General features: G+C 61.5%; 2 protein-coding genes across 4 annotated transcripts in view; both read right to left on the reverse strand.

Moving 5' to 3' along the window:
• PLEC (plectin) overlaps window positions 1-6,262 on the reverse strand; it is a 51,344-nt gene extending 45,082 nt beyond the window's left edge. The window contains exons 1-2 of one of the 3 annotated variants that reach the window (XM_037023301.2): window positions 6,142-6,262; window positions 4,690-4,885 (exon numbers count right to left, since the gene is read on the reverse strand). In XM_037023301.2, coding sequence (XP_036879196.2) covers window positions 4,690-4,879 — 190 coding nt within the window. In that variant the 5' untranslated portion in view covers window positions 4,880-4,885; window positions 6,142-6,262. Of the gene's footprint in view, window positions 1-2,991; window positions 3,160-4,689; window positions 4,886-6,141 lie in introns of those variants that run through there. The other 2 variants (XM_073230325.1, XM_037023314.2) reach the window with 2 other exon arrangements.
• Window positions 6,263-6,411: 149 nt separating this feature from the next.
• Window positions 6,412-13,114, reverse strand: PARP10 (poly(ADP-ribose) polymerase family member 10). The gene is given in 15 exon segments (XM_073220597.1): window positions 6,412-7,091; window positions 7,094-7,243; window positions 7,246-7,268; window positions 7,338-7,494; window positions 9,141-9,271; window positions 10,241-10,510; window positions 10,513-10,594; window positions 10,689-10,856; window positions 11,277-11,498; window positions 11,613-11,748; window positions 11,868-12,047; window positions 12,118-12,376; window positions 12,409-12,598; window positions 12,751-12,764; window positions 13,015-13,114. Coding segments are annotated over 15 exon segments (2,247 nt in total). The 3' UTR covers window positions 6,412-6,926.
• Window positions 13,115-16,157: the final 3,043 nt, after the last annotated feature.

Below are 16,157 nucleotides of genomic sequence, written 5' to 3' on the forward strand. Positions count from 1 at the left end.
GGTGGGGCTCCTCCAGCTGAATCTTTTCAAAAACACGGGACTCTGCTGGGCACACGCCCTGCAGACGCACCAACACTCCAGCCCCACTGTCTCCCCAGACCACGCAGGTCTCCCAGACAGGTGCCTCCTGCAGGCCCTGCCCCACACCTACCCTGCCCACTCCCCAATAGCACTCAACTCTACCTTCCCCTCCTCGCCCACTGCTGCCCAGAATCACCACCAAGCCATGCGGACGCCGCTACCACCTGGCTTCTAGCCCTGATGGGACGACCTTGAAGTCTCTACCCTGGCTGCAGGGGTCTTCTGGGCTGGCCACACTGGCCACCCCTGGCCCGGAGGCTTTGGCCTGACTGCACCGACAGGCCTCTGGCCCTACGCACACAGCACCACTTGGGGGACTTGGGCTGCTCCTTCTTTAACAAATACCTTTAACCCCCTCACCTACATCACCCCAAACCCTTCACTGCCCTCCCATACTTGATGGCAGGCCTCTGAAGGCTTCCCTAGCAGAGCAGGTGGCCAGCCTCTGTGAGCTGTCCCAGGCCAGGCTCTGAGGACCTGACAGTCAGGACACCCCTAGAGTCCCTCAGTGCCCGAGTCCTCTCCCAAGGGGCACCCAGAGCTCTCGGCCACAGGCCAAGTCCCAGTGGCTTTGGCCCCACAGGAATCTGCCCTGAGGGCGGGCAGAGAGGATGGGGAGCACCAAGAGGCTGAGGTGGACAGGAAATGAGAGTGTTCTGGGAGGGACAGTGACCCAGCCAAGGATGGGGATTTCCAGAGGGAGAGCCAGGAATCATGGGCTCAGGGCAGGGCCCGGGGAACTGTGGGACTGGGTGTTGTGAGGGTCACTGGGGTAAGGGACTAAGAGGCTGGACTTTGAGGGGCAGGAGGGAAGGTGCCTCTCAGGAGTTACAGCAGGTTTTGGGGGGCTGGGGGCCAGTGCCAGTACAGGAAAGCGGCCTGGAGGTGGAAGCGGAGCCCTGACTAGACCAGTAATGGGCCAGGAGTGGGTGTGCAGGGCTGGGCAGGGGTCCTGAGGGCACAGCAGACTAGTGCTGCTGGCCCAGGGCTCAGAAGAGGGCCCTCAGCCTCCTCCCCACCCCCGACCTCAGCAGTCACTGGCTGGCCAGTGCTGGCACCTTGTCTAGTAGGTCCAAGCAGGCCCATGGGGCGGCCAACGGACAGACCTACAGCCCACAGCCCAGCCACTTCTGCGTCCTCTAGGTCATCCTTGAGCCTTGCCAGGGATTACTGCCCAGCCCCTCACCCATTCCCTGGGCTCCCAGGAGCTGAGGAGACAGGAGGGTGCCTGGTATGCCCCAGAAGCTCTTGTGCTCCCAGGCCTGCACTGGAGCCCCCAGACCCTGCTCTCTTGCTGGGCAACTCTCAGCCTCCGTCAGACAAAGGCCACAGAAAGGACGAGCTGCCTCGTGGCACTCACCAGTCCACTTCGGGAAGGTGTCCTGGAGCCCACCAGCAGGAAAAAGGCAAGATCACCCACTGCCCCCCTCACCAAACCCAGTGTGTCACGCGCCAAGCCTGGTGTCCAGGGAAGCTGGGCTGGGAAGAGGGCCCTGTGACAGGAAGCCCCAGGGCTCGGTCAGGCCTCACTCCTGGGAGGTCGGCCCCACCCCGCTGAGGGGAGGGAACACAGCCCCTCAGGCCAGCTTCAGTACGGCGCCCAGGACAGGCTCTGGGACCAGGCGCAGGTCTGTGACCTGAGCAGACAAAGGAGGAGTCTGCAGTGGGGCACTGTTCACTCCGTGCAGTGTGCCCACTTTAAACGCGCCAGGTCATAAGTGGTTCTGCCCTGGGTTTGTCTGCAGGGCTGTGGCCCAAGTGGGACTTCCTTCCCTGGGCCTTCCAGGTGGACCTCCAAGGCAGGGCAGCTGTGCAGGAGGGACAGCGGGTGGCTCTGGAGCCCACTGGCAGGGGAGTATCTCTACCTGGCCCAGACAAACTGGCAAGAGGCAGGACGGGTCGGCCACAGCGCTGACAAGAGCCACACGGCACATCCACCCTGCCTGGGAGCCAGTGAAAGGCAAGCAGAGGCCACCAGGCAGAGATGAGCCCCGGCCCTTGTGAAGCCTCTCGGCCCCTGGCGAGGTCACAGCGTGGACGGCAGCTCCACGGGGCTCCAGGCACGGCCCCAGCAAGACATTGGTCCCTGGGCTGCCCTTGGGGGCAGAGGCAGCAAAACTAGCCCTGTGGGGCTGGAACCTGCTCTGGTTGGCTCTGCCCAGGGCCCCCACCTCGACCCTCTCCCCCAGCTCACGCCCGGGCCCCTAAGCCTCTGCGGGAGGGCAGCCAAGAGCTGTGTGCATACCTGCTCCAGCCAGCCAGCCAGGCAGCTGACCGTGGTGAGAGCCCAGGCAGATCCCGAGGCCCCGGGGGGCAAAGAGCAGGGCAAAGGGGTCTCCCAAAGCCAAGAGTGGGTTCCTCTAAGGAGGAAGAGGGCGCTGCTCTGACTTACACAGCCCACAGCTGTCCTCCGGGGACAGCGAACGGGTGTAACAGGGGTCCCTGCCAAGGAAGTGTGGCAGCCTAGATGCTGGCCAGTTTGAGGAGGTGAGGAGAGGCCACAACTATGCAACCCACTGCCAGGTGGTGGCAGCGACTCCATCCCACGGGGGAGGCACCCAGCTGAGGGGCAGGGAACGGCTCAGCCTTGACCCACGTGTCTACTAGGCATAGCCTCGGGACACTGGACACCGGCCCAGGAGAGCCCCCGCCGGGGGTGCGGCCCACCCCACCCTCCCGCCCGCGCCGCGCGATGCCCTATTAAGGGCATGACCGCGGGGTCTCCGCCGAGCTCGCGCCTCTTCCCCGCCCGGCGGCCACGGGCCGAGTGCGGCGGGGCCTGGGCGCAGCCTGTGCCGCGATCGGCCGGCCACCAAGACAAGATGTCAGAGGCCGGGCTGTCAGGCTGGAGGACCCGCCAGGGCCGGCCTGGCCGCAGGCCGCCCTCAGGGCGCGCCGCCCGGTGCCTACCTTTATACTTCTCCCGCACCTCCTCGTAGGCCTGGATGAAGTCCTGCTCGTCGGGCGGCGGCAGGGCGGCCATGCCGGGGCGCGGCGGGGCGCTGCGACGCAGATAGGGCCTCCAGCCCCGGCGGCCACTCTGTCCCCGCGGCCGCCGCGCGGCTCTCGGGGGTGGCCCGGCCCGGCCCGGCCCGCCCCCGGGAGGCCCCGCCACGCCCCCGAGAAGGCCCCGCCCCGCCTCGGAAGGCCACGCCCCGAGGAGGCCCCGAGGGCCCCGCGAACTGCGGCCCAGCACCCAGTCGCGTCCCTGAGTGGGCTCGTCGCGCGCGGGCTCGGCAACCTCCGAGCACGTGCAACCCTGCCGGCTCCCGACCGGGTCGGGGGCCGCCCACAGCCTGAACTGCCCCTGCCCGGCTGCCCGCCCCGCAGCGGCCCCCGTGTCGCCAGCTCCCAGCCCTCCCGCGACCCCTCCTGGCCACGCCGGGCGCGCCTCCGCCCTCCTCCCTCCACCGCTACTTAGACTCTTTCACAGCAACACTGGACATAGAACTGGTATTTCAGTATAAGAAGAACCTTAAAATACAGAAAGAATTTACTATGTCTAAAGAGATTGAAATAGGCAATTTACAGAAGAAAAAATGCTTGGTAAAAATAAAAACAAATTACTTTCCACCCATCAGGTCTGCCCTGCTGACGGAAGTCCTCCGGGAACCGCCCCTGGCAGCATTCCCCCCTAACCTAAAAGCTGCAGACCTTGTAATCAGCAGCCCCACTTCTCGGAACCCTCCTGAGAAAGTCGTCAGGAGACGCAAAGAGGCCTGGCCTGCAGCGCTGGGAGCCGAAGACCACCAGGGCCCTGGGCGAAGAAGGTCGAGGTGCGGAGGACCTTCACGCTGCGCTTTCTTGTGGATAGAAATGGACCTCGTTCTTTAACACCCACATGTGCTGGGGGAAGGCCCTGAGCTTGGGGCTGTCCTCATACAGCTTGCTCGGCCGGGGGAGGCGGCGTGCGCTTCCACCCACAGAGTTCCTCGCACAGGCGGCAGCATGCTACCGCAGCGGCTGGCCTGCTGGGCCTCCTCCCCACCCCGCGCAGCCTCCTGACCCCGCACCACCATCCTGTCCTAGCAGCACAAAGGGGCCAGGACTCTGAAGCCTGGGCTTAGAGACGCTCAGCTGGCTCCTCCTTTTCCCAGCACAAGGTTACCCCCTTCCCAGAGGGAGAGGCTGCCCTCTGGCTGCCAGCCCTACACTGTGCAGCCTCTCTCTGGCGCTCTCCCATCCTCCCCCCAGGGGATAGCAGCTGCTAGAGGGCAAGGCTGGACCCAAGCTCAGGGAGGGACTGGGCTCTCAGCAACCAGGTGGCCCCTCCTGTCCTGCTCCTACATGCTTCCACCGCCCACTCCCCATGGCAGCAGGCAAGACCAGGGGGCCTGGAAGGTGGTGCTGCCCCAGGAGCCCAAGAAAGTACCATCATGGCACCTGGGCACTGGTTCTGTCATGAAGCCAATGACGTCAGCAGTGCAGCTCAACCCCAGGCCTCAGGCGGCTGCCCGGGTGGGGCCAGCAGGTGGCACTGTGCTGTACGCGGTCACCTGCACTAGAGCCGGCCTCTCATCCCCACACCTGCACCTCGCGCATCAGGGGCACAACCAACAGGCAAGTGCTTCTGCGCGGGACTTGGAGGACCAGCCCCTTCAGCGTTACCTGCAATGCGGATGACGGCACGCTCGGCGGGGTCCAAGACACTCCCGTTGCCCCCGGAGCCTCCTCCGCCTCGCCGGCTCCGCTGCGTTTTCTCCAGGTTCCAGGGCAATGTGTCCCCGGGGCTGGGCGAGCCACTGCCTCCGTTGGCCTCCTCGGCCACTGTCCGCTCCTCATGGTCCTCGCCGGACATGGCCTCCTGGAGAGGGGCAGAAAGGGGTTATGCCTTTTTTGAGGTGGGGGTTCTGCACACTGACCCACCAGCTTCTAAACCTAGACATGGACCCATCCCCTCCACCCTATGCCCTCTGCAGTGACACGCACATCCCTCCTCTGCCCCACTTCATCCACATACGGATCCCTGCCCTCTCAGCCCAGACACTGACAGCCCTACCCCCACCCTCCGCTGGCCTGACCCCCTCCGGCTCGCCCGCAGAAACTCCACAGCAAGCTCCCCCAGACACCGACTGCCACTTCCTTCTCTTAGTCACCCAAACACTGTCACCCAGGGGTTCCTCCTTCAGAGGACACAGATCTCACCCTCCACCCTCTGCCCTGTGGGCCGGGAGAAGAGGGGATGCTTCCCGTCACTTGGACGCTGACGCTGCCTTTCACCCCATCACTCGGACACTGACTGACCTTCACCCGCTCCATCCCAAATCTGGGCCGCGTCTTCTCTAACCCTCTGATCAGCAGGCAAGTGGGGCCATCGGGAAACACTGATCGCAGCCCCTCAGCCATCAGGGAAGGACCCCAACCACATCCCCTGGCCTCCGGCTACCTCAAAGCTGCCTCCGCTTCTAGGCGTTCCCATCCCTACCACGCCCCCAGCCCCCGCGCAGTCCCACCTTGCTCTCCGCAATGAAGGCCTATAAATAGCTGGAGCCGCAGCGGCGTGGGCCGCAGGGGCTCGGCTGCCGCACGGCTGGGAAAGAGCCCGCGCCACCAGCACACCCGCACCGCCCGCGCGGCGTGAGCGGCCAAAGCGCACGCACACCCACGTGTGCACGCGCCTCAGCTCCGCATCCCCCGGAGAGCTGACGCGCAGAGGTGAACGGGGCTCCGTCCTGGCAGGGTGGGGTGGCGCGGGGCACAATGTGGGCTCTGTGCTCCCGCCCTCAGGCTAAGGGCTGGGGAGGAGACAGTGGGCACCGAACTGGCCGCAACCCCGCCCGCCCCGCCTCCGCAGGCGCCTTCACCGGCCGCCTGAGCTCCAGACCCCCACCCCACGGCCCACCGCCAGCCGCGCCTGCCCAGCAGCCTTTCCTGCCCACCCCGCCCCAGGCACCGCCCGTCCAGTTCCGCAGTCTCCGCGCGCAGAGGTGGTGTCTCCGAGGGAGGACGGGCACCGACGCAGTCCCTAGTTCCGGGACGTCAGCGGCCAGAGAGCCCCCACTCCTCCCCGCAGCTCCCGCAAGCTGCGCGCCTCTCCATCCCAGCTGCGGTCTTACGTGCCTGGTGGCTCAGTTCGGCTAGGCTCGGCTCGGCCGCCGCAGCAAGACTGCTGGGCAAGGAGAGCTGCCGAGACGGAGCGGGCGGGGCGAACCCGGAGCCCCGCCCCGGCCCCAAGCCGAGCGCCGCCCTTGAGATCCCGACACCCGAGCGCGCCGGGGACCCGGGCTCCCCGAGGCGGCGGCCGGAGCGCAAGTGCCGCGCGGCCTGGGCAGCGCCCCCGCCGTGCGCACTCGGGTAGCCAGGCGCAGTCCCTCCCCGCACTTACCGAGAGGGTCAGCAAGGAGACGTTGTTGGGGCAGCGTGCGTGACACTAAGGCGGCGCGGGGTCGCAGGGGTGCGCGCTGGGTCAGGTGTCGGCCGGGCACCAAGGGCCACCCCAAGGAGCCGCGCGCTCTGCCCCGCCACCACCCCGCCGCCTGCACCTTTAGCCACGCCAAGGGACCCCGCCCCCATGCGGAGATCGGACCCAGAGCCCCGGAGGGCGCCTCCGCCTGGTTTCAAGTACACTTTTTTCAAGCAACAGCGTCGCGCTCTGGCGAGGTCTGGCGGAGGCGGGCGTTGTCGGGCCGGCCCACCCTCCTCCAGGGCTCTGCTGACCCCTAGTGGTTGGACCGGCCCAGGCCGGACCGGGACCCACAGAGGACAAGGCCCCAGCCACTCGCGTCCGCACCACCCGTCCCCGCGCCGCAGCGGGACGCGGGGACACCCCCTGGGGCGGTGCAGACAGCGCAGGGGGCGGTAAGGCTGTGTGCCGAGCAGAGGCTGGGCCAGCGGAGCCTCCCGGGTTAGGCAGACGGGAAGTGACTGAAGAGCCCAGAGGGGTCCGCGGAAGCGCGGGGCTTGTGCTCACAGGTGATGCGGTGGGTGGGCAGCGCCTGGATGTCGTGAAAGATGACGAAGATGCTGGGCTGGCGGAGGCGGTCCGCGACGAGGTCGTAGTGTAGAGCGCGTGTCCTCGGGCCCGAGGAGGTGGGGCCCGCAAGCCACGGCGGCCCAGTCCGTGGTCGTCAGTCAGCACCCGAGCCACAGATACGTGGCCGTCGTAGCTGGGAGGTGCCTAGCGGTCCTGCGCCCACAGGGAGGCGCGCTTGGTGAAGTAAACGTGCCCTGCCCATAGAGTGTGCCTGCTGGGTGGGACCAGCAGGGTCAGGGTCGTCAGGGTCAGTGGGGCCCACTTCCTGGGACCCAGGCCTCACCACTGCAGCCACTGAAGCTGCAGTTGAAGGCGTCCGCGCAGATGTTCGGGCCGCCCCGAGCAGATGCGCCGTGGTACAGGGCCTGCTCTGTGCCGCTAGGGTACAGATGGTACTGCTGTGGGAGCAGCGGATGCCACACGCACTCCACCTGCGGGAGCTGCAGTCAGGGCCAGATCATTGGGAGGTCTTCCCTCCTCTCTACCCACCCTCTCCCACCCCACCCCACCCAACCCCACCACCCCGACCACCCCTGTGCTGGGATAGAGCTGAGCCCTCTCCAGGGGGGCAGAGGCAGACAGCAGGCAGACCGTAGCTGCCTGGATGGACCCCTCCAGCAAGTCTTGATCCTTCCAGGTGGCCTGTAATGTGGGCAAACCCAACCACTCACCAGAACTCGTCACCTGCAGCCAGGCCTCTGCAGAGCAAAGCTGAGGCAGGTGCCTACTCGGGCCTGCAGGATCCCACCCCCAAACCAAGCGCTGCCCCTGGACCTCAGTCAGCTGTGGAGGAGCCGATTCAGTGGCCTAAGCAGAGCTCTTAAAGACATCTAACTAGTCTCTGAATTCAGGGGGATGTGAAAATATGATATCCGTAAAGCAAGAGAAACTTCTGGGGAGAAGAAAAGTCTGGAAGCACTGAGAATGGAATGGCCGAGGTTAAACCCAGTGGGAGGCAGATGGTGGATGAAGGACGCAGCCAGGGAGTGACTCGGTGTGAAAGAGGGTTTTGACAAGAAGGGAGCAGAAGGGTCGCAGGGCAGGTGGGACAGTCTCCCTAAGCCGGTGTGGCATCTACAGAGCCATAACATGCCAAGGACAGTGGGGAAAGACACACTCAGGCACCTACCCACCAAGAAAACGTCAACTTTCAAGCAAAAGAAAATACACACCCTGCAGTGGACAAACAAGTGGAGCAGATGCTCACATTCCCACATCAGGTTTACCGCCAGCGAGATGCTAAGAGGCCAGAGAGGGGGGAGGTATTTTAACTTTCGCAAAACAAAAATTTTTAGAGGAAAGAAAAAGAGTAATGTCTTTCAAAGATCTGAAGGAAAACTAAACACTATATTCAGGATAGCCAAACTATTGATCGTTGAGGACAAAAGGACTTACGAAGATGTGCGTGTATTGGGTAATGGAAATGTCTTAATAAGTACGTAGCAACTTTTGCTTGAAAAAAAGTGTATCCCAACATCAAATGATAGTTAGAAATTACTTGTAATCATAAAAGGCAAAATAAACGTAAAAGCCCAGGATGTTTACTACCCACTAGGAGATACTTCTACTAAACAAAAAATAATCTGTGCAAGAGGGTGATGGAGGGGATGGTAGGCACAAAGCATAACCCAACAGCAAAATATAACAGGAAAAAAGAAAGTCAAAAAATTAAGAGCTCTTAGTCTTTGAATCTGAGAATATTCTCTTTCATGCAACACAAAACTGGGATTTCAATTCTCTAACTCCTCTATGGTTCAACGGTAAATATTTTTGAATAATCACTATATGTCCATCAACCTTTAGCCCAAGCATGGAGCTGTGTGATAGTTAAGAAGACATTTGTTTGTTCACCTTGATGACATAATAAAAATCACGCAACTGACCGACTGTGAGATGGAAGAGGGAAGAGGGAGCGACCGAGGGGAAGGAAAGCCCACTGTCCTCATCTGCAGGGGCATGAAACTGGCTCTGAGGTTGTTAAGTGAGAACAAAGATTCCAGCGCTCCACCTGAAGTCACAAAGGTGCTCGCCAGAGAATCGAGTGCCCATACTGACCGAGCCAGCAAAGGGAGTAAGACCCAAGCACTGTGCCCTCCTCTCCCAGTGCGGCAGTGATAGCTGCTAAGTCCAGAAACAGCGGAAGCCCTTGACGCAAAGTCACAGTGGCTGGCTCCAGGTAAACGCTTGCGGCAGGTGGTGGCAGGTGGCAGGGCAGGTCTGGGGAGGGCAGGAGGTTGCTGACGCTGCTGGCCTACCCACACCTCTGCGCACCAAGAGTCGACATGACCTGCCAGCCCTCTGCCGCCCCTTTCTCCTGGCCTGGCTGCCATCAGCCCTCGGCAGTTACCAGCGCTGGCCTCTTGCTCACTGGCCAGCAGGCCAGCCTGGCAGAGCCTCCTCCTCAGGTCTTCCTCTGGCCCTGCAGCCACTGTGGGCCTCACTGCCCTCCCGAACCCCCTGTTGCCTCCCTGGTCCCTCCTTCTTGGCCTCTTCCTCCTTCCTGACAGGGGGGCCTCCTGGGGCTTCTTGAGGTTTCACTCTGGCTCCCTACCAGGAGTTCCCAGACTTTTTTTGAAGCACTCATACTCAGAGTTGCCACATTTAGTAAGAATGCAGGATGAACGTGCCGCTCTGTGGCTAGCCCTCTTCTTGCCGGGGCAGACACCATGGGAGGCGGGGAAGCCCCAGGAACAGCAGTAGGGCTGGACTGTGGCATGAACAGTGCTCACAGTGGCCAAAAGCCACGAGATGGCCTCGCCACCCCATGCTCCCAGTGAGGACACTGAAGCATGGAAGGCACACCATCCACAGCCATGTAGCTGCAGCTGGCAGAGTGGGGACCCGTGCTCAGGTCTGTCAGTCCCAGGGCCCCACCCGGGTGTCTTCCTGTCTCCCACCCAGCCTGGGTGAATGCTCTCCAGGCAGGGAGCAGGGCTAGGGGGCTCCCCCATCCCCTGACAGCTTCCAGCCCTCCCCACACTGGGCAGCTTCTGGTCAGCTGACCCTGATGGAGGCCAGAGGGATGGCCCACAGGCTCTGAACGGGCCATGAAGCCAGAGGGATGGAGCACGGGCTCACCCGGGCGACGCAGATCTTGCTGCTGGCAGTGTGCCCGGTGCCCTAGAAGGCCTGCACCGCCCTCTGGAGCTCCCTGCTGCTCTCGGCCAGCCATGCCTGGGGCCTAACCCATCCTTGCCCAGTCCGGGGGGCAGACTCCCAGGTGGGGCCTAAGGACACCCAGAGAGAGGCCAAACTCCGATCCAGGGGTGCTAAGTGGTGGGCCACATGGCAGGCTGGGCCCCGACGCCACGCGGGACAGCGCAGTTACTGGGGGGATGGGGCTCACACCGGGGCAGCTCCTCAGGTAGGTGTGAAGCTCCGCAGGCAGCATGCGGCCCTGGGGCCCCACCACCCCCTCCCAGAGGTGCACTTCCGAGGCAGCTCCTAGCTCCAGGCCAGCTCGTCCACGTCCTTCTCAAAGGCCATGTGCACCACCAGGCGGGCCCCGCCACCAGTCTCATCTCCTGGGATCCCCTCTCCCTCCAACGGGGGTGGCCCGAGCAGGGAGAGGGCAGGCCTCCTGCTCAGCCACCCCGCCCTGCGGCTCCAGTGACCTGGGGAGAGCCGGCTGCACTCCTCTCGAGCTGCCCAGGCACCCCTGTGCTGGGGGCCACAGGCCCTTCCTCAGCCCTGGGCACAGGTGCTCCTCCAGCCGCTCCTCCAGCTCCTCCCCCCCAGCTCCAGGGGTAGCCAGTTCTCCCTGCCAGGCCCTTCGGAGTGGCCAGCAGTTCTCCAGCCTCCTCTGGGGGCAGGAGAGGCACTAGGCTGGGGTCAAGCCCAGACAGGTGGGGCTGAAGGGCACGTCAGGTCAGGGAACTCGTGGAAAGTGGACAGAAGGTTAAGTGGGTGCAGGGCATAAGACAGGTGCGCCTGCAGAGCAGGGCAGAGGCCGAGGTCAGGAAAGGACCACTGGACGTGCGGGGGATCCTCAGGGAGCCCTGCCCAGGCTCACGTTCTCCTGCTTATTGCCTGTACTTTATGGGGGCCACAGGATGTGCGAGTGGCTAGGGAGGGCCTGGAAGACCTCAGTGGGGTCTGCCTGTCAGGTGAGAATGTCGGGGCCCACTGGGCACACACTCCTGCCGGGCCTCTGAGCGAGGGTGGAGGAGCAGCTGGTGCTGACGTGAGAAAACGGAGGGGCAGAGGCAGGCTCCGTCACTACCTGCCCAGCGTCTGTGTCCAGGGCCACTCTGGCCAGATGCTTTGTTACAAGGAAATACCGGAAATAAGCCTGTAGCCCCTGAAGAAGGTGTTGCTCCTTGGCACCCAGCAGGAAGCTGGCACTGCCTGTGTGCCTCAGGCTCAGCAGGTGGTGGCTAACACTGCCTGGCAGACTTTATGGAAATTCCTCCACCACCTGGCATGGGGCCAGGGCTCTGCAGAACTGCAGGACCAGGGGCTGGGGGGCGATTCAAAGGCTTAGGGCATAGGAAAGCTACCCAGAGCCCCCAGTGAGAGAGAGGGGGCCAAAGGTGAGGAGTCTTCAGGGGTCACTCACCCAAAAGTCAGTCACATCTGACCCTTCAAGTGGGAAGAGGGCAGCATCTCCCAGGTGAGCAAGAAGATCCTCATGGCAGAGCAGGACAAAGCACTTGGGTCCTGGCTGCTTCACCAGCAGTCTCCACCAGGCCGTCCTGCCTCAGTGCCCCGCAGGCCTCAGCCCCTCCTGTCCTGGGGACACAACAGGCCTTGGGCTGATGGGCCTGGCCTGGCGCAGAGACCGTGCAGGACCTGGTGCCTCCCTGGGGCCCACTGTCCAATCCCTGCACCCTTCCGAGCCCTTGCTGGCCCTCCAGCCTCAGGGAGAGCAGCCAGGTAGTGCCCTCCCCTGGCGTCCTCTGAAAGCCCCTCAGGGTCCAGGAAGTCATAGCAGGGAGCAGGACTCAGCTCTGAGCCTCGCAGCCAGGGGTCCCCCTGCAGCACCCGCTCGCCACTAGGGGGAGAGCACAGAGGGCCATCGGGGTCCGCAGTTGGGGTGGGCCAGGTGAGCCTGGTGGCCCCACTTACCCTGCCAGTGCTGGAAGGAGACGGCAGTGCCCTCCAGGGACGCCGCCACTGGCGCACTCATGCTCTAGGCGCAGCCCAATGGCAGCAGGTCTGCCGCGGGTGCCCCCACCACACGCACTGCTCGGCCCCGGGGCACTTGAGGCGAGGGACGCCTTGGCGCACTCTGGCCCAGGGCTCAGGCTTGCCCCTGCAGAACACAGGCGTCTGTGGGCAGGGCTGCAAGTCATCTCTGGGCATCTTCCCTAACAGGCACCTCTGGCTGAACTTAGCTCTCACCTGCCTCAGACAGGCATGACAGGCCTGCTCTGGGTGCCCCATGGCCTGCAGCAGGGCCTGGATGTGTTGCTCCAGGCTCTGGGAGGCAGTGCCAGGGGGCAGTCCCTGGAGCAGCAGGCAGGCAGGAGCCCACGGTAGGTCAGGCTGCAGGCTCAGCCAAGCACCGTGTAGCATGTAGTCCTCCTGGGCCAAAAACCCTCGCTATGTCTAAAGGCAAGGGTGGGGGTAGGGTGTCAGGGCCGGCCGCTGGGGGGCCAGGCTGCCCCTGTCAATCAGCCTCTCACCTGCAGTCTCCCAAAAGGTGAATATGCCCTCGTGCCCAGTTCTCTGCCAACTTAACACAGGCCCCTCACAGAGCACCGGTGCTCTAGAAGCAGAGTGCAAGCAGCTCGCCAGGAAGTCAGGGGTGGGGGACAGCCGCCGAGCCCCACTGCGGCCCTCGCCTCCACTCCTGCTCCCCACAGGACCCCTGGGCCGGGTTGGGGCGTAGGGTAGCTGCTCCACAGCCCCACCCCACCCTCCCTGCCCCCTCCGGGCCCCTCAGCAATGCCCCCTGGCACGCCCCCCCCGTCATGGGCAGCCCGCATCCCACACTTACACTCCTCTGCCAGCCTCACCTTCAGCCAGGACCAGGAGTCTGTGCAGCAGGCAGAAGGCCAGGGCCCGGAGCAGCAAAAGCCAGACTGCCTGGGGGACGGAGGGAGGAGGCTGGGACATTCCCCTCTGGCTTGCAGGCCCCTCCCGTAGAACCTCACACCTCAGCCCCCAGCTCCTCATGCCACAAAGAGCCCTCCAGCTAGGGAGATGTTGGCTGGTCCTGCCCCCTCAGCCCAGCCCGCCAGTCCCATCTGTTCCACCCAGCCCATAGGTCAAGGGAGTGGCCCTTGGAGGTCCTCCACTCCCGCTGGCCTCTCCCTGTGACCCTCAGATGGGCAATCGTCCTCCCTGCCAAATCTACCAGGGGCTCCAGCTACTGGTCCCCGCTCACAGACCCCAAGCCTCTGTGGGTGTTACCCCCATGCAGCTTGTGTCTCCAGGCCCACCCCTGGCTGAGGTGGGCTCTCAGGTTTCCCAGCAACCTTCCAAACCCTGCTCCAAGCCCTTCCCACCTAGCAGGCGACCAGGCGCATACGTTGGCTCAAGTGAAGGGTGAGTGGCTCTGCCCAAGGCCTGGCAGCCCCCCACCTGCTCCAACTCCAGGTCCCCATCCCACCTGCAGTGTGTGCCCTCTTCCCACCCTGTACCATCTTCAGGATCGTCACTGCTGTTGGCACCGCTGACTCCAGAAGGCACAGGCGCTGTGTGAAGCCAGCCCTCACCACAGAAGGGGAAATGCAGGTGCAGGCAGGGCCTGGCAGAGCCAGTGCAGGCCTTGCACCCCGGCTGTGCCTTCAAAACCCTACATTTCTTGCTGCCAAAGTCCCTCCCTCCACATGCTGCGTTTGCTTGCGGCCCGTCTCTGCTCTCTGTCCCCCACCTACTGTTTACCCCTTAGCCCACAGAAACTCAGCTTCCACCTCTGCTCTCCTCCAGGGGATGCCCAGCCTGCACTCCCAGCCACACACCTGGCCCCTTGGCAGCCCCCACCTGGTCTGAGCCTCCCACATCTCCCACCAGAATCACTACACCAACCCGTTAACCAATATCTGCCACTCCTGACTACCCTGATATCCATCCTTAACCCAAAGGGAGGGTGAGCTTCCTAAAGTGGTGCCCACAGTCGCCACAGTTCAAGCCCTGGTGAAAGCACCATCCCCTAGGGGGCCTGTCTCTCTGGCCCCGGCTCCCTGCACTCCCGCACGCTCAGTGCGCGCCAGCCTCCTCCTCCAGGGCAGCGGGCCTTCCCGCCTCAGCCCCCTTTCACGGGCCTGGCCCTTCCCTCTGCCCAGGTTGGCCTTTCCCACAGTCACCCAGCTACCCTTCCCTCGTGCCTCCCCTTCCCCAGGACTTAGTGGTAGATCCAGATGGAACCTAAAAGCCTTTAAGGACCTCTGACTTGCACTGGCCCCACCAAAGCTCCACCTCTGTTTGTCATTTTTAATGCTTTTTCTTAAAGAGGGCCCCTCAGACCGCGTGAACTCGTAGCCCTGCTGACCCTGGCTCTGCGCGTAGCCCCCTCTACCTTTTCTTTTCCTGCTGAGTCCATCTTCTGTTCTTCCTGAAACTATTCATTCATTGTGCCGATTCCCACTACAGAGGATCTGCGGCCAGCAGTGCTGGGCTAGGACGCCTCCATCAGGACCACACTGCTAAGTTCTCACGAATTTTTGTGAACCAGCTTGTTAAACTGTGGAAGCTTGATAAGAATACTTTTTTTTATATGTAATTTTTTAAATTAAGGTATCATTGATATACACTCTTACGAAGGTTTCACAAGAAAAACAATGTAGTTATTACATTCACCCTTATTATTAAGTCCCCCCCATACCCAATGCAGTGCCCATCAGTGTAGTGAGATGCCACAGAGTCCCTATTTGTCTTCTCTGAACAACACTGACTTCCCTGTGACCCCCACACACACCATGTGCACCAATCATGATACCCCATAGTCCCCTTCTCCCTCCTCCCCATCCACCCTCCCCAGCCCCTCCCTTTTGGTAACCACTAACCCCTTCTCGGGTTCTGTGAGTCTGCTGCTGTTTCGTTCCTTCAGTTTAGTTTCGTTGTTATACTCCCCAAATGAGGGAAATCACTTGGTACTTGTCTTTCTCTTCCTGGCTTATTTCACTGAGCATAATACCCTCTAGCTCCATCCATGCTGCTGCAAATGGTAGATTTGTTTTCTTCTCATAGCCGAACAATATTCCATTGTGTATATGTACCACCTCTTCCTTATCCATTCATCTACTGATGGACACTTAGGTTGCTTCCATGTCTTGGCTATTGTAAATAGTGCTGCGATAAACATAGTGGTGCATATGCTTTTTTGAAGCTGAGTTGTTTTTTGGGTAAATTCCTAGGAGTGGAATTCCCAGGTCAAATGATATTTTTTTTTCTAATTTTTTTATTTTGGTATCATTAATATACAATCACATGAGCAACATTGTGGTTACCAGATTCCCCCCATTATCAAGTCCCCACCACACACCCCATTACAGTCACTGTCCATCAGTGTAGTAAGATGCTGTAGAATCATTACTTGTCTTCTCTGTATATACTGTCTTCCCCATGTCCCCAACCCCCTACATTATGTGTGCTGATTGTAATGCCCCTTATTCCCCTTCTCCCTCCCTTCCCACCCACCATCCCCAGTCCCTTTCCCTTTGGCAACTGTTAGTCCATTCTTGGGTTCTGTGAGTCGGCTGCTGTTTTGTTTTTTCAGGTTTTACTTTGTTCTTATGCTCCACAGATGAGTGAAATGATTTGGTACTTGTCTTTCTCTGCCTGGCTTATTTCACTGAGCATAATACCCTCTAGCTCCATCCATGTTGTTGCAAATGGTAGGATTTGTTTTCTTCTTACAGCTGAATAACATTCCATTGAGCATATGTACCACATCTTCTTCATCCATTCATCTCATATCTTGGCTATTGTAAATAGGGCACTGATAAACATAGGGGTGCATATGTCTTTCTGAATCTGAGAAGTTGTTTTCTTTGGGTAAATTCCCAGGAGTGGAATTCCTGGGTCAAATGTTATTTCTATTTTTAATTTTTTGAGGAACCTCCATATTGCTTTCCACAATGGTTGAACTAGCTTACATTCCCATCAGTAGTGTAGAAGGGTTCCCCTTTCTCTGCACCCTCACCAGCATTTGTTG

This window comes from Manis javanica, chromosome 2 (genome assembly GCF_040802235.1).
Source record: "Manis javanica isolate MJ-LG chromosome 2, MJ_LKY, whole genome shotgun sequence".
Classification (NCBI taxonomy): domain Eukaryota; kingdom Metazoa; phylum Chordata; class Mammalia; order Pholidota; family Manidae; genus Manis; species Manis javanica.